Below are 21,243 nucleotides of genomic sequence, written 5' to 3'. Positions count from 1 at the left end.
AGGGCTCCATTTCACAGCAAAACCATGACCCAAAAAAATTTCAACTCTCAATATCTTCTCAACTAATGGATCTGTACTCAAGAAAACTATAGCATACTACTCAGTAAAATAGAGTGTATAAGAGTACAAAATTTCATGCGAATAATCTGTTGTTTACTGTGGGAATTATAAGGGCCCTATTTCACAGCAAAACCATGACCCAAACAAATTTCAACTCTCAATATCTTCTGAACTAATGGTTCTGTACTCAAGAAAACTATAGCATACAACTCAGTAAAATAGAGTGTGTAAGAGCATAAAATTTCATGCGAATAATCTGTTGTTTACTAAGGGAGTTATTAGGGCCCAAATTCACAGCAAATCCATGACCCAAAAAAACTTCAAATCTCAATATCTTCTCAACTAATCGATCTGTACTCAAGAAAACTATAACATACTACTCAGTAAAACAGAGTGTGTAAGAGCACAAAATTTCATTCGAATAATCTGTGGTTTACTGAGGGAGTTATAAAGGTCCCAATTTCTCCGCGAAACCATGACGCAAACAAATTTCAATTCTCAATATCTTTTCAACTAATAGATCTGTACTCAAGAAAACTATAGCATACTACTCAGTAAAATAGAGTGTGTAAGAGTACAAAAATTCATGCGATTAATCTGTTGTTTACAGTAGGAATTATAAGGGCTCCATTTCACAGCAAAACCATGACCCAAAAAAATTTCAACTCTCAATATCTTCTGAACTAATGGTTCTGTACTCAAGAAAACTATAGCATACTACTCAGTAAAAAAGAGTGTGTAAGAGCATAAAATTTCATGCGAATAATCTGTTGTTTACTAAGGGAGTTATAAGGGCCCAATTTCACTGCAAATCCATGACCCAAAAAAATTTCAAATCTCAATATCTTCTCAACTAATCGATCTGTACTCAAGAAAACTATAGCATACTACTCAGTAAAATAAAGTGTGTAAGAGCATAAAATTTCATGCGAATAATCTGTTGTTTACTAAGGGAGTTATAAGGGCCCAAATTCACAGCAAATCCATGACCCAAAAAAATTTCAAATCTCAATATCTTCTAAACTAATCGATCTGTACTCAAGAAAACTATAACATACTATTCAGTAAAACCGAGTGTGTAAGAGCACAAAATTTCATACGAATAATCTGTGGTTTACTGAGGGAGTTATAAAGGTCCCAATTTCTCCGCGAAACCATGACCCAAACAAATTTCAATTCTCAATATCTTTTCAACTAATAGATCTGTACTCAAGAAAACTATATTATACTACTCAGTAAAACCGAGTGTGTAAGAGCACAAAATTTCATACGAATAATCCGTGGTTTACTGTGGGAGTTATAAAGGTCCCAATTTCTCCGCAAAACCATGACCCAAACAAATTTCAACTCTCAATATCTTTTCAACCAATAGATCTGTACTCAAGAAAACTATAGCATACTACTCAGTAAAATAGAGTGTATAAGAGTACAAAATTTCATGCGAATAATCTGTTGTTTACTGTTGGAATTATAAGGGCCCTATTTCACAGCAAAACCATGACCCAAACAAATTTCAACTCTCAATATCTTCTGAACTAATGGTTCTGTACTCAAGAAAACTATAGCATACAACTCAGTAAAATAGAGTGTGTAAGAGCATAAAATTTCATGCGAATAATCAGTTGTTTACTAAGGGAGTTATAAGGGCCCAAATTCACAGCAAATCCATGACCCAAAAAAATTTCAAATCTCAATATCTTCTCAACTAATCCATCTGTACTCAAGAAAACTATAACATACTACTCAGTAAAACCGAGTGTGTAAGAGCACAAAATTTCATACGAATAATCTGTGGTTTACTGAGGGAGTTATAAAGGTCCCAATTTCTCCGCGAAACCATGACCCAAAAAAATTTCAACTCTCAATATCTTCTCAACTAATGGATCTGTACTCAAAAGAACTATAGCATACTACTCAGTAAAATAGAGTGTATAAGAGTACAAAATTTCATGCGAATAATCTGTTGTTTACTGTGGGAATTATAAGGGCCCTATTTCACAGCAAAACCATGACCCAAACCAATTTCAACTCTCAATATCTTCTGAACTAATGGTTCTGTACTCAAGAAAACTATAGCATACAAATCAGTAAAATAGAGAGTGTAAGAGCATAAAATTTCATGCGAATTACCTGTTGTTTACTAAGGGAGTTATAAGGGCCCAAATTCACAGCAAATCCATGACCCAAAAAAATTTCAAATCTCAATATCTTTTCAACCAATAGATCTGTACTCAAGAAAACTATAGCATACTACTCAGTAAAATAGACTGTGTAAGAGTACAAAAATTCATGCGAATAATCTGTTGTTTACAGTAGGAATTATAAGGGCTCCATTTCACAGCAAAACCATGACCCAAAAATATTTCAACTCTCAATATCTTCTCAACTAATGGATCTGTACTCAAGAAAACTATAGCATACTACGTAAAATAGAGTGTATAAGAGTACAAAATTTCATGCGAATAATCTGTTGTTTACTGTGGGAATTATAAGGGCCCTATTTCACAGCAAAACCATGACCGAAACAAATTTCAACTCTCAATATCTTCTGAACTAATGGTTCTGTACTCAAGAAAACTATAGTATACTACTCAGTAAAATAGAGTGTGTAAGAGCCAAAAATTTCATACGAATAATCTGTTGTTTACTGTGGGAATTGTAAGGGCCCATTTCACAGCAAAATCATGACCCAAAAAAATTTCAACTCTCAATATCTTCTGAACTAATGGTTCTGTACTCAAGAAAACTATAGCATACAACTCAGTAAAATAGAGTGTGTAAGAGCATAAAATTTCATGCGAATAATCTGTTGTTTACTAAGGGCGTTATAAGGGCCCAAATTCACAGCAAATCCATGACCCAAAAAAATTTCAAATCTCAATATCTTCTCAACTAATAGATCTGTACTCTAGAAAACTATAGCATACTACTCAGTAAAATAGAGTGTGTAAGAGTACAAAAATTCATGCGAATAATCTGTTGTTTACAGTAGGAATTATAAGGGCTCCATTTCACAGCAAAACCATGACCCAAAAAAATTTCAACTCTCAATATCTTCTCAACTAATGGATCTGTACTCAAGAAAACTATAGCATACTACTCAGTAAAATAGAGTGTGTAAGACCATAAAATTTCATGCGAATAATCTGTTGTTTACTGTGAGAATTATAAGGGCCCCATTTCACATCAATACCATGACTCCAATATCTTCTCAACTAATGGATCTGTACTCAAGAAAAGTATAGCATACTCCTCCGTAAAATAAAATGTGTAAAAGCACAAAATTTCATACGTATAATCTGTTGTTTACAGTGGGAGTTATATGGGCCCTATTTCACAGCAAAACTACGACCCAAAAAAATTTAAACTCTCAATATCTTCTGAACTAATGGTTCTGTACTCAAGAAAGCTATAGTATACTACTCAGTAAAATAGAGTGTGTAAGAGCCAAAAATTTCATACGAATAATCTGTTGTTTACTGTGGGAATTGTAAGGGCCCATTTCACAGCAAAATCATGACCCAAAAAAATTTCAACTCTCAATATCTTCTCAACTAATCGATCTGTACTCAAGAAAACTATAACATACTACTCAGCAAAACCGAGTGTGTAAGAGCACAAAATTTCATATGAATAATCTGTGGTTTACTGAGGGAGTTATAAAGGTCCCAATTTCTCCGCGAAACCATGACCCAAACAAATTTCAATTCTCAATATCTTTTCAACTAATAGATCTGTACTCAAGAAAACTATAGCATACTACTCAGTAAAATAGAGTGTGTAAGAGTACAAAAATTCATGCGAATAATCTGTTGTTTACAGTAGGAATTATAAGGGCTCCATTTCACAGCAAAACCATGACCCAAAAAAATTTCAACTCTCAATATCTTCTCAACTAATGGATCTGTACTCAAGAAAACTATAGCATACTACTCAGTAAAATAGAGTGTATAAGAGTACAAAATTTCATGCGAATAATCTGTTGTTTACTGTGGGAATTATAAGGGCCCTATTTCACAGCAAAACCATGACCCAAACAAATTTCAACTCTCAATATCTTCTGAACTAATGGTTCTGTACTCAAGAAAACTATAGCATACAACTCAGTAAAATAGAGTGTGTAAGAGCATAAAATTTCATGCGAATAATCTGTTGTTTACTAAGGGAGTTATTAGGGCCCAAATTCACAGCAAATCCATGACCCAAAAAAACTTCAAATCTCAATATCTTCTCAACTAATCGATCTGTACTCAAGAAAACTATAACATACTACTCAGTAAAACAGAGTGTGTAAGAGCACAAAATTTCATTCGAATAATCTGTGGTTTACTGAGGGAGTTATAAAGGTCCCAATTTCTCCGCGAAACCATGACGCAAACAAATTTCAATTCTCAATATCTTTTCAACTAATAGATCTGTACTCAAGAAAACTATAGCATACTACTCAGTAAAATAGAGTGTGTAAGAGTACAAAAATTCATGCGATTAATCTGTTGTTTACAGTAGGAATTATAAGGGCTCCATTTCACAGCAAAACCATGACCCAAAAAAATTTCAACTCTCAATATCTTCTCAACTAATGGATCTGTACTCAAGAAAACTATAGCATACTACTCAGTAAAATAGAGTGTGTAAGACCATAAAATTTCATGCGAATAATCTGTTGTTTACTGTGAGAATTATAAGGGCCCCATTTCACATCAATACCATGACTCCAATAACTTCTCAACTAATGGATCTGTACTCAAGAAAGCTATAGCATACTACTCAGTAAAATAGAGTGTGTAAGAGCCAAAAATTTCATACGAATAATCTGTTGTTTACTGTGGGAATTGTAAGGGCCCATTTCACAGCAAAATCATGACCCAAAAAAATTTCAACTCTCAATATCTTCTCAACTTATGGATCTGTACCCAAGGAAACTGCAGCATATAACTTATAACTCAGTAAAGTGTAGTATATAAGTGAACAAAATTTCATGCCAATAATGTGTTGTTAACTGCGTGAGGTAGTTGTAGGTCATGGAACATCAATTATGAAAGCTACTAAAAAACACCCAGTCGCCCGAGTTACCCTACTGTACAATGTGAAAGGTCAATAGTAGTGCTAAAGTGCTTATCGGCGGTGGCCTGAGTCGGGAGTTCCCAGTAACGACAGGAGTGAGACAGGGCGACGCGCTCTCAGCCACGCTATTTAACCTCGTCCTCCATAAAGTCATGCTGAAGTTAAACCCTACTGGCAACATACTACGCTCATCCAGACAAATCTGTGCTTATGCGGACGATGTATGTTTGATCGCGCGAAATAGTGGGACGCTCAAGGAAATGCTGTTGGAGCTTGACACGGAAAGCAAAAGGATGGGCCTGCGAATAAACGAACAAAAAACAAAGTATTTGTGCACTTTAGGTGATAACACCGCTAGTTTTGCGGCACATGGGTACATTTTTGAGCGCGTTAAAAGCTTCACTTACCTAGGGTCTGAAATAAATGAGGAAAATAAAATTTCAATGGAAGTAAGCAAAAGAATCATGACGGCCAACCGCGCATTTTTTGCCAACCGAAAATTTTTTAAAACGCCCGACTTATCCCGGACTACTAAGGCTAGGATATACGAGGTGTGTTCAAAAAGTAACGGGAATTTTCGTTTTTTGAAAAAAATATTTATTTATTCATCTACATTAATATTGTCGCATTCAAAGTAGTCCCCTTAGCATACAATACACTTGTGCCAGCGCTTTTTCCAATCCTCGAAACACTTCTGAAACTCGATCTTTGTGATAGCTTTCAGCTCTTTCAGCGATTCGCTTTTAATGTCATCTATGCTTGTAAAACGACGGCCTTTTAATGTTCTCTTTATGTTTGGAAATAGAAAAAAGTCACATGGAGCCATGTCTGGCGAATATGGAGGCTGGGGCATCGTTAAAGTTTTGTTTTTGGCCAAAAATTCACGAACAAGCAATGAAGTGTGAGCAGGTGCATTATCGTGGTGCAAAATCCATGAATTGTTTTGCCACAAATCCGGGCGTTTTTTTCGGATTGCTTCACGCAAACGGCGTTGAACTTGTAGGTAGTACTCCTTATTGATTGTTTGACCTTGTGGCAAGAATTCATGATGCACTATGCCATTAAAATCGAAGAACACCGTGAGCATAACCTTCACATTCGACCGCACTTGTCGAGCCTTTTTCGGTCTTGGCGATCCAGAATGCCTCCACTGGGACGATTGAGCCTTAGTTTCGACATCATATCCGTAAACCCATGTTTCGTCACCTGTTATAACACGTTTCAGTAGATCCGCATCGTTGTCGACTTCATTGAGTGACTCTTGAGCAACTTCCATTCTCCGCTGTTTTTGTTCGAAATTCAACAATTTTGGAACAAATTTTGCTGCCACACGTTTCATACCCAAAACATCAGAAAAAATTTCATGGCATGAGCCAATTGATATGGCAACATCATCAGCGACTTCTCTGATTGTGATTCGGCGATCGTTCATAACCATTTCTTTCACTTTTTTCACGTTTTCATCGGTTGTTGATGTGCTTGGACGTCCAGGTCGTTCGTCATCTTCAACGTTTTCGCGGCCATCTTGGAAACGCTTATACCACTCGTAAATCCTTGTTTTACTCATAGCAGACTCACCATATGCCTTTATTAACATTTCACACACTTTATTTCATTTTTTACGCAAAATTTAATACAAATTCTTTGATCCATTTTTTTTAACAAACAAAAATCGCCAAGCTCGAAAAACACGTCTAACCTTAACGGCTGCCACTTAAGAAGTAAACAATGAATATTACTGAAAATTTTATCGTACTTCAGGGGCATGTGTACCAACATAATAAAAAAAAAAATTTTACTATCAGACTCTCCAAACCCGCGAAATTTAAAAATTCCCGTTACTTTTTGAACACACCTCGTATAAGACTTTAATAAGGCCGGTGCTAACTATGGGGCAGAGACGTGGACCCTTACTGCTGCAATGGAAAACAGCCTCAGGATATTTGAACGGAAAATGCTAAGAAGAATATACGGACCTGTGTTAGACAGTGAGTCAGGCAACTGGAGAATTCGTAAAAATAGTGAGCTGTGCGAGCTATACCAGGATGTCAGTGTCGTTCAATTTATCAAAATCCGACGTATTGTGTGGCTGGGCCATGTGGAGAGGATGCAGGACGATAGAATGCCCAAGCAAATGTTGTACGGGGACGTACATGGCACGAGAAGAAAAGGGCGCCCACGAAGAAGATGGCTTCAAGATGTTGAGGATGACCTAAGAACACTTTCCGTCCGTGGGTGGAAAGAAGAGGCCATGGATAGAGATGTATGGAAAGGCATTATTAAGGAAGCCAAGGCCCACCCTGGGCTGTAGCGCTACATACAACAACAACAACAACAATGTGAAAGGTAAATCTACAGTCAGCAGACGAATGGAGCTAAGTACAGTACTCTCCTCTGCGGTAGAGGATTTTTTTTAGTTTTGTGGATCACGTCCGTTGCCAGAGCTGATGAATGTGTGGCAACTTATTAATAAACTAGATTTTCCGAACCCTTTCAATAATAACCTACCAGGAAAATCTTGGTAGAAAGCATTCCGGAACCGTCATCCTATCATTGCAAGAAGGATAAGCGAACTGTTTCTTGAGCTAAAGTAACCAATACTAGTTTTAACGTTTTGTATAATGATGTTTCTCGATAATTGAATGACGCAGATGCCCTAGAAGGTTTGAACAAAATTAAAACTCTCCGGTAAGATAGTTGTATAAGGGTTGATCCTCAACAACTGCATGAAAAAGCGTAATGTTGAAAAATATTACATTATTTACCTAGGTAGGCCAATTTAAAAACCGAATGTTATTAATTATGAATAAGACTGATTTTTTTGTTATAAATCTAAGTGGAACAGTGATTTAGGTATTTTGAATTTTTTAGGTCGTTGTCAATCACTGGTCCCACCCCATGTCAAACACTGGTACCACCGAAAATTCGATATGTCATTCACCGGGTCATTGAAATACTTTTAAAAAAGTAATAATTTTTGGTTGACATAAAAATAGAATTTACTGAATACATAATACAATCTAATGGAGCGGCACAATTGTAGCAACCAACACCTGGAGCCAAAATAACGGAAGATATTCTAAACGAAACTCGAATTTTTTCTTAAGCTCTAAATTACCGGTCGCTTCACCCTATTTGTTTTGTGTGAGTGCTTTTTTAAACTAATTTTTCGAAGAAAATAAGCATACGCTTAAAAAAACCCTTTAGTCTGTTGTTTATTTTGAACTTCTCTGTCATAAACCTGTTTATTTCAAACATTATTCTGAACAAAATTATTATTTAACAGTTCTGAGATATGAGTATATTTATACCGATTTAAATCTTTAGATCATTTAAAACGATTCCTCTTTTTTTTGTGATGGTGCGGATTTCAGCCTTGTCAAATTCGATGGTAGGTGGGGGTAGAATGGTGCTGATGGGTATGGCTTACAGCTTCGTTGAACTCGATGATTACCCGGTCAGATTTGGAGGTGTTTGGATCTGGCACAATTTAGGTGCGCCAGAACCGCCATTTTCCCTCTAGTAAAGTCAAAGGTGATAGTATTGGATTTGTGCTTTGTTGCTTAATTTGTTAGAGGTCAAATCTCTCGTTGACACCATTCCTTTTACTTGCGATTTCGGTGGAGTTATTGTTACATATTCTACCGCATAAAGTATAAAAGGACCGAAAATAAATGTTAGTCTGAACTGTGACATTGGTGTAGCAAAAGTTCAATGCCAATGAGTACGTCGATTTCTCTCAGCCGTTGACCGGAAGGAACGATGCCGAGTGTTATTATCTTGCTGGAACAAAACTTATTTCCGTCTAATAAAAAGTAGTTACTATTTTTTAGTACATTCTATCCAGTTATAGACAGTAAAAGTCTGGAATTCATGGAAAGTACATCGGCAATGATTTCGTGAAGAATACTTCTACTACAAGGTGCCAGGGAAGAGATTATCGACTTTTTCTAAAGTTGTCCTTTAGAAACCCTGTCTCGCCATCTATCTCAGGATCTCGCCGATAATATCTTAAAGTAGTTAGCATGTTGTCCCGCGGACTGTCGGGATGTTACTTCTTGACCCTAATTTCAAATCTCTTTCTCACCTTTTCCGTAATGTAGTGATGGTGACTGACAATATTTTTGGAGACTAGCAATTCACTATTACTTAAAAGCTTGAACTTGAATTGACGGTTTAAAGTTGAAGAACATATTACATATACTCAATGGAAACTAACGATTAATATTAATATGGCATTTGTAAATCTCTGATTTATGTGGGTGGAACGTCTTTAGTTCGAAAAATGGTAATAGTTTTGCTCTGTACCATTCAATGATGAGCAGTTGTCCAGTTATTTAAATCTTGCGACCACGGATAACTGACTGCCTTTATTTCCAACCAATTTTCCCTTTACTTATCCCAGGGCTTCAGCGTTTTCCCTCTAGTTCCATACGAGGCCACGTTGTCAACATGCAATAATTCCCACAATGAACAAAGTCTTCAATCCATCAATCTGCCTAAATTGTCTTCAACCATTCATTAGAACGTTACAAGGTGATTTAGTTGGTTACATCGTTCATACTGTAAGGTTTTTTTTAGGGGCGGTCCCCGAGCGCTAGCTCACACCCTACTCGCTTCGGCGGTACATATTAGTATTTAGTAATACTAAAATTGGAACCGTAAGGGCGTAATCATTTCAATTCACGTCAGTACTGTTAAGACATAAAAAAACATACACAAACTACAAATAGGGCGTAGCAGTTGAACTGGCCACAATGAAGCAGCAGGTTCTACACCTCAGTAGAACCATTTGCCACAAGAAAGTTCATAGGCATCGTAGTGCCTCAACAGTTTTCTAGAATTTTTGTGCTTAATAATTGATAATTTGTAATATATTACATCTTATTCCTTAAAAGTGACGCTAGAAAGTTAGAGTTAAAGAAATTTAGCACAAAACTGGACTTTTTTCCTTTTTTCAATTATTTCTAAGAATAGTAACTTTCCCTAACCCTGTTCCTTTTTTAATATTTTAAACCACAACTTGGCAATTTTTAAAATATACTTCAATTAATGTGCACCAAGCCCAAGCGCCCTCTGTCCTTCAAAGAGAAACTGCAATAAAAATGCATATTTATAAAATGCAAAATAGGATAAAATAACATATGCAGCTGTAATGAACTTACTCAGAACATCACGTTCGAGTTCAGCTTAATGACCTTAGTTTATTCTCTTCATAAGAGCACTTTAGCACACTATCCGGTGGTAGGCAATATTGTCTCTAATGAGAGAACACTGTCCGGAGATCGACACTAAGATCCAGGCAGCAATGACAGAAACTGGCACGCCTTGGAATTAAAGAATATATATACATAATTTCATTTACGGCTCTTCTGAAAATTCAGTTAATTACTGGCTTTCTTAAGTTTTTTTTTTTTTTTTTTTTGTTGGCCTTCTGGGCATGCAGATTAGCCATAGGCTTTCTTTAGTTAGATATCAATAAATTGAAGAACAGTTAGCAATTTTTTCTCAAAACAATCCACGGACTTGTATGGGCCGAGGCAACAAGTTCCAAGTTAAAATGGTTACAGGTCCTTCAAAATAAAGTTATTAGAATAATAATGAATGGATCCTGGCCTGTACAAAATCAACAGGTTCATAAAAAAATAGAAGCACCGACAGTGATTGACTTTATAAAGACATTTGCTAGCCTTATTAGAAGCCTTCAAAACTCCTACGACACTACTATTTCAAGAATTGGTTACAAACTCAACTACAAAAAAGCTTAGTCCAATACAGGACTTTGTGGACTTAAGCTTGTGGTAAATTTAAATACCTTTTTTTTTAATGAGAAAATTTCAGGTAACTTCTATTAAATACCTCTAATTTATTTCCGAACCATGTATTAAGGTGCTTTTGTTTCAGCTAACCAATCGATTTGAAACATAAATGATGAGAAATGAACTTTTTCGTAAGTGGATAATTCTTTCGTTTACTTTTAAGAATTTTTATGTGGACATTGATATGAAATCTCTTTTTGTGGCCAATTCATCCTGTCATCCTGCTTCACCCATCAATCATTAAGCCGTGAAGGGCTGCGCATGCTTGCAATTGAAATCACCCACAACCCGTTGGCGATATTCGCTAACTGCTACTACCACTTTCTCCATCACACGAACCATACCCAACATAGAGACCTCTGCCATTAATAGGCCAACTCCTGAGTCTTTAATCAACCTACTCGACATACTACTAACATATCACTAATTTCCTCAAAATGTTGTTGTACTGCAATCTGAACTTCTACTTCATTAGGATCCTCAACAAATGTTAGTACTGGCTGTTCTATTATTTCTTCAATAGTGTACGTATCGTCCAACGCTGTTGTAGTGGACGGTCTGTTCGGAAATCACAAAAACAAATTCAGGCAGTGCAACACTAACACGACTTTACTATAATCCCACAAAAATTATAATTGATTCATAGTTATTAGTTTATTACAAGCACTGGGCATTCCAAGTCTAAAGATAATCTTTGGAGCGATTTTAACATGATTAAAGGAGAAAACCTTACTACTTCTGTACTGCCAAGAACGATTTTCTTTCTTAACAGATTTTCTACATGCTAAAAATCATGGCCATTTATTTTATAACATCTAATTGCGGTTCTGTGTATGTGTATTAGTGCATATCCTTTTATTTCACTTATGTCAAGTGTACTTAGACCTCCATTAATGTAAGTCTAAAACTTGTGAGCAACAAAAAATATCGTATACTATTGTAGAGGTGGTTCCTGTAAACGGCTATAAGCCAAAAATATCCATTGTCTCAGTAACATTTCCATGTGTAAACTCTTTAATTATATTAGATAAAGATATATTCATTAATCAAATGGTTGACTGACACATGGAAGTTTACACTGACAAACTAGTAATTAAGAGGCAAGCCAATATCATAATTCCCATTAAGATTACTGGTATTAGTCCTGTACATTGATTCCATTGTTGCAGTTCGGAGACAAATTAAGATTATAATTTCCGTTAATACTGTACAGGTTTTACACATTAGATTGTACTTACTGTAGCAGATTAGAGTCAAGCTTAAAGTTACAGGTCCCCTTAATATTTTACAGGTGTTCATTACACTGACTGAGACAGTTCAAAGGCTGTTATTGCTACTAACATCCGATCGTAACACTTCCTCTTACCAGCAGTAAGAGAAAGTAAAGTAAGTTACCTTACCCAGGACGTGCGACATGGGGAGGTTCCTCTTGTTCGTCCATGTCTTCAATATATTCTGCCGGCTGTAGAGTCTGAATTGTCTGTAACTGCGCCTCGTTGGCCACCTGATCAATGCTCTCCATGGACGAAGAGGTAGCTGGTTGCATTGGCTTGACGCTGGCCACTGGGCGATTTTTTGTAGCCCTCTTAATTCTTTCTTCGAGCAAAAACATATCTTTATCGGCGATCTGAAAAATTCATATTGCCAAATATCACTCAGGATTCAGCAAAATAATTTGTGGAATAAATTTGCGAATTAAAAAACCGAAACACCCTACTTATTTGAGATATACCGTTAAGGATTTTATGAGAGAAATAGGGCAATGAGAAGATCTTTGTTATTTCATATTTTAAGAGTTAAATTTATGTATTATGCATAGAGTTTGCCTGTGGGTTTGGTAAACTAAAATAGTTACAAACATAAACTACTTCAACAGCCAGAGATTTTGAGACTTAGACATTAAAACTAAATCTCAAATAACAAGAGTTTTTGTTTTGTTTTTTGCACCCAGTGTATTTTGCTCGGGTAAAATACAGACTAGTTACTTACTGGGCCGACCATTTTAGTTACTCGTTCACCAGCCAGGAAGTAAGCGGTCACCACACAATTCAAAGCTGCATTGCGCACCGTTGTGTCCCTATCTGCAATATGCTTGGCGATCTCCTTGATCGCTGCCTGAGGAGTTGGCTGACATACCACCATCCCGTAATTTTCTAAAAGCCATGTCAATTGGTCCAAACACTCTGCAATAACAAACTCTGCTTGTAAAAATAATGATAATAATTTTTTTTTTTTAATTGTAATTATTTTTTATACATTCCTATACTAAGGCGCAATATAATGTTGTCTCACTCTCTATAAAGAGCGGATCTCTAACGTTGCTTCATTATAGAGCAATAGTATCTTTGTACATACATACATAACGTCCCTGTCTAAATGTACTGACCAGACCTCTGTCGAGCGTTTTTCGATTTAATTCCTTCCATGACAAAGGTAAACTGCTTCGTGACAGGGAACATGCTGCTGATTTGCTTGAACAGCGCTCGAACACTGTTGCGTACAGCATCTTTCGGATCGCCCACCTAATATTAGAGAGCAAAATTGACAAATAAAAAAATATGTGAGTCAGTACTATATCCTAATCTGCTAACTACTACATACCTTTAGAATCAGGTATGGTATAAAAGAGTTGGCCTCATAGTCCAACATTTGATATCCGTCTGCTATAAGCAGTTTGAACGCTGCGTTCAGGTAGTCCAAGCCTCGCAAAAGAACACTTGGGTTTGTGTCGAAAAATCTGAGAGTCATCCACTTCAGAATCAGATCCAGATTGCTGGTCAGCGGAGTTAGATCATTCAGTGTTAAATCCTAGAACAAGTAATATCTGTTTGGGAACACTCTCGTAACTTTCTTTTACTGATTAATCAAGCCTTATTGTGATGTTCCTTCGTGAACAAAATGAAGGAAGTACTGAAAAAAAGTAAACGTTTTGTTTACTTCTGTCATTTGAACGTTATGATAGTTCATTCATCAAGTCTTTTATTGTCCCCGTCTTAACCTCATCAAGCCATTACTTAATCTACAAGCAGTCGCTCTAAATATCTCACAAAGATCCGCAAGTGTTCTCTGACTTCGGTCTCCCACGTCTTCTTCCGCCTTTTTTCTGAGTCTATCACCGACAATCCAAACTAAATATTTCCAACCGTTTTCGAGAAATACAGAGACTATCTGAATTACTATGTGTCTACCTCCTATATTTGTTTATTAGCAAGAAAGGAGATATTTACCTCCATGAGAGTATCAATGGCCCGTAGGTGGAAACGAAAATCATTGTGAAACATATTGGCTATCAGATTCTTGTTGACATTTGCCGCAATCATCAATTCTTTCAACAGTTCTACAAATTCAGCTCGTGGTGTAGTAAAGTTCCATTTTAGGGTCTGCAACAAAAGTAGAAAACAAAAAATTTATAGTGTTGCTGCCTGCATTGGACAGTATCTTAAAGAGCCGACACACCACTACTTCCTTCTTCTTCCATCCTTTGGAAATTTGTATGACAATGAAACTGAAAAATTGATATCCCAAACAAATGCCACCTTTACCACTTTTTAAATAATACTTCACATGAAAATGATAGTGTCGTCAATCTAAACATACGTTGCATCAATGCATTTTCCCAGAAACCAAATAAAATCAGACTTTCCGGAATAACACACACACATACACACAAGAAAAGAAAAGAAAAAAAAAAAAAAAAAAAAAAAAAACTTAAGCCTTTGGTTAACAACACCATACTACCTATATATTGCTTTCGACCTTCTTTTGTATATTATTCGAATAAACTTTATATAATTTCCTCAAACTTTTATTAATTAAAAAATGAGTTAAAAGAATCTTTCAAGAGATTAACACTATCGGTCGAGTGATTCTCAATATTACAGAGTTGGGGATTAATTATATGGATTTAATACTTAAAAGGGAAATAAATTGCTAGAAAGACTTGTGTACACTAACGAGGAAAGTTAAGCCAATAAATAGTTCATTTACTAAAGGTATGCTAGAGATCTTAGAATTAATAGTAGACAAATTTGTGGCTCGTAACGATTTCGGGACGAGGATCCAATTCATGAAAATATGAAAGCGCAGGTCAATAAATCATTTGGCACAGCAGATGACATACCATTCTCTTTTGGCGAAAATTCTATATTTTATTGAAAGAATGGATGCTAAAAAAGCACCTTTTACTCACGGTCTCCGAGTCTGAGAAACAGGAAGGAGAGAAGAGAGAGAGAGGAGCCATTTTTTAAAAGCAACTTCTTTTCATGAACAAAATTGCATTTCAGGCGGAAAAAGTTTAAACACTTCGACTTATGAGAAAAACGAAAAATGAAATGAAACATATAAGTAAGTTTTCACCTTCAGTTTGTGGTCATCGATGACTCGTTGATTTTTCAGACTGTTAGCCTGCAAGAGAGCACCTGTGTCTACCTCTTCATCCTTCTTGGCACGCGAGGTACTCATTCGTGCGTTTCCCTTAAAAATAAATAATTTATATACGATAAGAGCATAAATCACAAATCAAACGAACAGAAATAGTGTTTCCTCACTTTCGGTTTCACAGACTTGGTGATTGTGGCCGAAGATCCTGCAACCATCTTCACTGTACTCTGTTTGGCAGACCCAGCAGACGGTGGTCCCATTTTAGTCTTTGGAGGCAGAAATTTTTCAGGCATACTGCCTCTTGTCTTCTCCAAAATCAACTTCACTTGGGCCCCACTATTGCCCTGTGAAAATTAGATTTTTTAATTATAAAACCCAAATAAAAGAGAGAGCAAATATTAAATAAAAAAAAAATATTTTTATTTATTTCATTATGTGCATATTTAATTTAAAAAAATACAAAAAATTCAAAAACAAAACAAAAACTAATTATACTTCTTTCTCCGAGCTAATCAAATCAATACAAATATAAAAGTAGCACATCTCTTTAAAAAAAACTTACAGTTTAAAAACTTAGAGCTAACTTTTCCCTACAATTGTTTGAAGAATTCATTAAAATCCGAACAATAAGAACAGAGTTACAAAAGTTTGAAATTAGAACGAATTTGAATGCCTCAAAAATTTAACCTTCTATAACTCATCACTAAAACATAATTTGTGCCAGTTATACAGCTAACTTTTCTCTACTATAGGGTGAAGAATTCATTAATATCTGCGCAATAGAAAGTGAGTTACAACGGTTTGAAATTTTAACCAATTTGAAAGCCTTCAAAATTTAACCTTTTATATCTCATTAACTATTGTCACTAAAACATTATAATTTGTGCCAGTTACTAAGCTAACTTTTCTCTACAATTGGGTGAAGAATTCATTAAAATCTGCGCAATAGGAAGAGAGTTACAACGGTTTGAACCTGTAACCAATTTGAAAATCTCCAAAATTTAACCTTCTATAACTCATTAACCATTATCACTAAAACAATGCAATTTATACCAGTTATTAAGCTAACTTTTCCCTACAATTGGGTGAAGAATTCATTCCAATCTGACCAATAGGAAGAGAGTTACAACGGTTTGAAATTTGAACCAATTTGAAAACCTCCAAAATTTAACCTTCTATAACTCATTAACCAATATCACTAAAACAATGCAATTTATATCAGATATAGAGCTAAGTTTTCTCTACAACTGGATGAAGAATTCATTAAAATCTGAACAACTGGGAGAGAACAACGGTTTGAAATTTTAACGAATTTAAAAAATCTCCTAAATATAACTTTTTATAGCTCCTAAATTATCTCCTTAACAAAAACTTACAGTTTAATAAGGTAAGTATTACGGTTGACTAACTTTCTTACTCTTAACTGGAGTGATCTTTTTAAAAAATGCTTATAGTTGCAGTTTCTAAAGAATCCTCAAATAAATATGTTGAAAAAACGTTTTGCCTTGTATAGGAAGTTAAATTAAACTGCGATTGCAGTATTTCTCCTACAAAGGGAAAGGTACATTAAACTTCATACACACACGATTGTAATATTTCCCCTTTAGTAGGTTTAAGAGCATTACGGTACTTTTGAGTCACTTAGGGAAGCTTTAACTACTTTTTCGTGCTAAATTTTATCACAATCGAACTAAGCGTTACAGAGATATTACTAATAATAGGTTCCCCAATGCTTTTCCTTAATGAGTGTAAGAGCGGAACATTGCTTTAATATTATTCGGGACCCCAAAGCCTTTCATCCTGCCAAGTTTTATCAAGGTCGGGCTAAGATTTACAGAGTTATTAGCAATAATAATTTTCTAGGGGGCCTTATATACCTGAGGCTGACTCTTGTTCCATTCGATTTACAGCGTCGAGACCCCCAAAATGCACATCTAGATTAAATTCCGAATCGAACGACACCTCATTCGTGCTAATTGGTTCGTGCGTTTAGGCGCTACGTTGTTTACAAAAACTGTTGTTAAAGAACAATGTTTGAAATTGCCGTTTTTGCTTATTTTCAGCAACTTTTTTTTATCGAAATTTATTAGATCTGGGTTGTTGCAAAAAAAAAGTACAGGTATAAAGGAGGATCTGCCCTATTTTAGAAAGAAAATTATATAGAAAAAGAAAAAAAAAATTGTCAAAGTTAGGTGTTTTTCAACGTTACGCTTTTTTGGTAATGTTTTGACGATCAACCCTTATACAACTGTCTTACCGGACAATTTTAATACTGAAATTTACCTTAATATTATCACATGCTGAGTTCATAGTGTTGAATCCTAGATGAATCATAAAGCCCAGTACGGCTTCACAAGCGTTCTTCCTCACTTCAGCGTTCCTATCTTCAAGATTTGCATAGAGGGTTGGCAGACAGGCCATTAGTTCATCCTTAGGTACTGATCGTGGCGTGGCTGTGCATGTTATAACGAAAACAATGGCAAGTCTATCAATTGCATTGTGTTGTCATAGTAGATATTCTGTTTTGGCGTTGAAAAATCTGGTTTTACCTAGGAGTAGTGGTTTTTTTTTTTTTTTTTTTTTTTTTTTTTGTCTAGCTAAGAAGTCTCGAGTGTTAATCCTATAAAAATATTTTCACGAGCAAACGATTCGTTTCTCCAGCACTTTTTTTGCAATAAAGTAATGAAGAAAACTTTCCGCAAGTGCCCCACAAAATCTAACTAGCTTAGGGAGATTCATTCCTATGGAAAAAAAAATTGTCACACACTAATAACGACAGCTTTTTGTTGGCCAATTAAGCTGCAAAACAAATCCAATATCGGTTAAAAAATGGTGGAGGATGGAGTTTTATTTGTATATTTAAATATTTGATTACTACGATGACCCAAATTAAAAAAGATAATAATTACCTTCGGGTAACTTAAGCGTTAAAAAGTTCCATACTTCAGCCCTGAGTGAAGGTGAGCCAGTTCTGAGAGCATCCGCAATGATTTCGCCCTCAAAAAATTCCTTGTAGCCTCCAGTTTCGTACCAGGTATTTAGACAGGTTATCACAGCCGATCTGATCCAAATCTAAAATAAAATTCCTCACTTACATTTTTATGTTCTTAATTTTTTTGACATTATACAATTTTTTGAGGGCTGGAAAAACCAACATATTGACAATGAAATAATGCAGGCTTCTAAATGCTTTTAATTGTTAATTTATTGGAGGAAACGAACCTATTATTTTTACATAATGTGACAGGATCTTGGAACATTTTTTCCTAAAGCCTTCTTCGCTTCTTTTTTCTTTCTCAGAGAAGATTTAGGAAACTTGAAAGCAGCAATGTTTTAGCAAAATGCTGTTATGAGTTGTTAATACATAATATCGAAATGTAAGAAAATTCGTGTTTGTTCCGAATACTCAACTATACATTATGCATGTTTACTAACTTCAATTTGTACGAAATGGAGCTGTACATTTGTCGCACCAAAAACACCAAACACGAAGCCACGTTTAAACCAAAAACGTTTAAGCAAATTTGACTCTTAAATTCACACCATAAATTCAAAACTTTGCTTCTTAAGGGTGCAAATATGGCAGATCAAACATATAATACACACCTTTGGGTCACCGATGAGTTTGATTAGTGCGGGCAAAAAAGTTCGAGTGTGCTGTTTACACTGCGGCCCCATCGCTTCCGCTAAAGTCTCCACTAGCTGTATGGAGGCCACAGATATTTTGCTGTTGCTATCGGCTATGCGGGCGGCCAATACAACCGGTAATTCCCCCAAATTGGATGTGATTGGCTTGCTGTCTTTGATCATTTGATGGAGTTTGGTCACTGCTTCTGAACGAACCTTAATATGTAAAACAAGAAAAAACATATTACCCTTGAAATGAAAAGCTTTAGAAAATCAAAGCTTCAAAAAGCAAGCGCTAACTTACCTTCCAACTTTTATCGGCCAACTCTGACAACAGTTGGTCTGAGATCTGGGTGCCTAGGTCACTCCTAGGTTTGTCTTCACATGGTTCTTTATCTCTGTCTGGTATAGGAATGGCAGCTGATTGAACATTCTTCTTGGATTTACCAACATTCTATTGAAGCAAAAAAACTCGACTATGATTCTGCCTTCAACTTATTTCTTATCCACTACACCTCTAATTAAATAAAAAATATCACTTTCTTTTTAATGTGGGGGGGAATAAGTAAAGATGGGCATGCTTTCTTAATCATTCAAATAACCCAATCCCCGCATCTGGTGTGAAAACTCACGTGACTTTCTTTTAATAAAATTCTCAAGATTTTAAATTACAAGTTTTCTTTAAATACTGAACATTTATAATAATAATAATAATAATAAACCTTTATTTGTGTAAAAAAAAATATACAATAAAATTATTCAAAACTTGTTCATTATACAGAAATTAAAAAAAAAATATTCTTTTCCCTTTTTATTTACATTCTTAATGTTAGTAATATTATTTTTAATAAGTAATAATTTCTAATTAATAATATTTTTTATTATTTACACAAAATCAGCCTTAGCTGAGGTTTTAATTTAGTTGTAATTTAATGACTTTATGTGTCTTACAAAAACAATTAGGTACAAAAACGAATAATATATAAAACAGAAACTAAAAAACTGAATGTGAATTTAATGTATGAAAATTCGTTTGCCCACACTTCACAAAACACATGCATCATTCGCTTCCACCCAGTTCTGTCTCTAGCAACTCTAGGCCAGGTCGCTCCAACGCAAATCTTTTTCATTTCCTGATCCCAGTCCGTAGTTGGACGTCCTCTTCCTCTTTTCCACAATCTAGGAGTCCACTCTATCAGCATCTTTGCCCACCTTACCTCTCCTCTCATAATGTGACCTGCACATTTCCACTTCCTTCTGGCCACTCTCTCTATTATGTCTGTCATTTCCGTTATGCTTCTAACCCAAATATTCCTTTTCCGATGCCTCTTTGTTATGCCCAGCATATACCTTTCCATTGCCCATTATTCTCAATTTATTCATTGTTCTTGCATCTAAGGTCCAGGCTTCACAGTCATATGTTATTACGGGCAATACAGGTTTTTCCCAAAGCTTAACCTTTAGTTTAACATCAGCTTGGTATTTGAAGAACTGAACATTTATGTCATATTTAATCATGTAATGCCAATAGTATACAGTTAGTAAAATCGTACATAGTGGCGCTGAAAGAGGAAGCCAACCCGCCTCTCCCGAGGTTTTTTTTTTTATCAGTAGTACCCCTGATAGTTTTCAACTGGGAGACCTCAAAGATATTTCGAGAGAAAACTCAAAATCTAAAATTATACGATTAAAACTCCTCCATCTTAGTGGAGTGGAAGGAAAAAAAAAATCATCTCAAGAGATCTTAGAAACACGTATTTCCAATGAAAACTCAACTTTTTAGATTTGACAATACTTGCGCTAATTGGCTTCCTTACCTCTTTGACTGGTTCCTCGGCTGTAGTCACTTGTGAAATTGGAGAAGCATAAGGTTTAGACGACCCAGAATCCTGTACTTGCAGATGTACAGTACCAATCAGCGCCAATCCTGCATTTTTGACTAGATCATCAGAAAAGCTTGAAGCATTTTTTCCGCATTCCATCAAGAAGTTCGAATCCACACTTTTAAGAACGAACATGAACAGAAATAAATTTACATAAGTTGTTTGTTAAATATTTGTAGTTCCGGAAAGTTTCTGATTATACCTCAGAATTTATATTGTTATTATATTTATTTGTTTATAGGTTAAAACCTGTTACAAAGAAGTTGGGTTTTTTTTGGGGCCTCAGAATTTATATAAAAGAGGCCGCCTTTTTCGAAAAAAAAAACTAGTCTTACAAGGCAGATTTTCATGCAATTCAAAACCAATATGAGCAGCGGATATTACAAGGTCATGTAGCCTAATTTGATGGC

The 21,243-nt window shown here is 35.5% G+C and overlaps 1 protein-coding gene across 4 annotated transcripts in view; it reads right to left on the bottom strand.

The window, feature by feature from the left end:
• Positions 1 to 21,243, bottom strand: part of msps (msps cytoskeleton-associated protein 5) — a 52,601-nt gene that overhangs the window by 22,064 nt on the left and 9,294 nt on the right. For 2 of the 4 annotated variants that reach the window (XM_074138479.1, XM_074138480.1), the window contains exons 15-27: positions 20,768 to 20,951; positions 19,255 to 19,404; positions 18,930 to 19,166; positions 18,233 to 18,395; positions 17,607 to 17,776; positions 15,491 to 15,667; positions 15,300 to 15,416; positions 14,171 to 14,323; positions 13,545 to 13,751; positions 13,330 to 13,465; positions 12,933 to 13,126; positions 12,344 to 12,570; positions 11,361 to 11,501 (exon numbers count right to left, since the gene is read on the bottom strand). In XM_074138479.1, the coding sequence (XP_073994580.1) occupies positions 11,361 to 11,501; positions 12,344 to 12,570; positions 12,933 to 13,126; positions 13,330 to 13,465; positions 13,545 to 13,751; positions 14,171 to 14,323; positions 15,300 to 15,416; positions 15,491 to 15,667; positions 17,607 to 17,776; positions 18,233 to 18,395; positions 18,930 to 19,166; positions 19,255 to 19,404; positions 20,768 to 20,951 (2,256 nt within the window). The remainder of the gene's footprint in view (positions 1 to 11,360; positions 11,502 to 12,343; positions 12,571 to 12,932; positions 13,127 to 13,329; positions 13,466 to 13,544; positions 13,752 to 14,170; positions 14,324 to 15,299; positions 15,417 to 15,490; positions 15,668 to 17,606; positions 17,777 to 18,232; positions 18,396 to 18,929; positions 19,167 to 19,254; positions 19,405 to 20,767; positions 20,952 to 21,243) is intronic. The other 2 variants (XM_074138481.1, XM_074138482.1) reach the window with 1 other exon arrangement.

This window comes from Rhodnius prolixus, unplaced genomic scaffold (assembly GCF_049639745.1).
Source record: "Rhodnius prolixus isolate KJV_2025 unplaced genomic scaffold, Rpr scaffold_11, whole genome shotgun sequence".
In the NCBI taxonomy this organism is placed as follows: Eukaryota; Metazoa; Arthropoda; class Insecta; order Hemiptera; family Reduviidae; genus Rhodnius; species Rhodnius prolixus.
The sequence above is the reverse complement of the archived record's forward strand: the minus strand, read 5'-3'. Positions and strand labels throughout refer to the sequence as shown.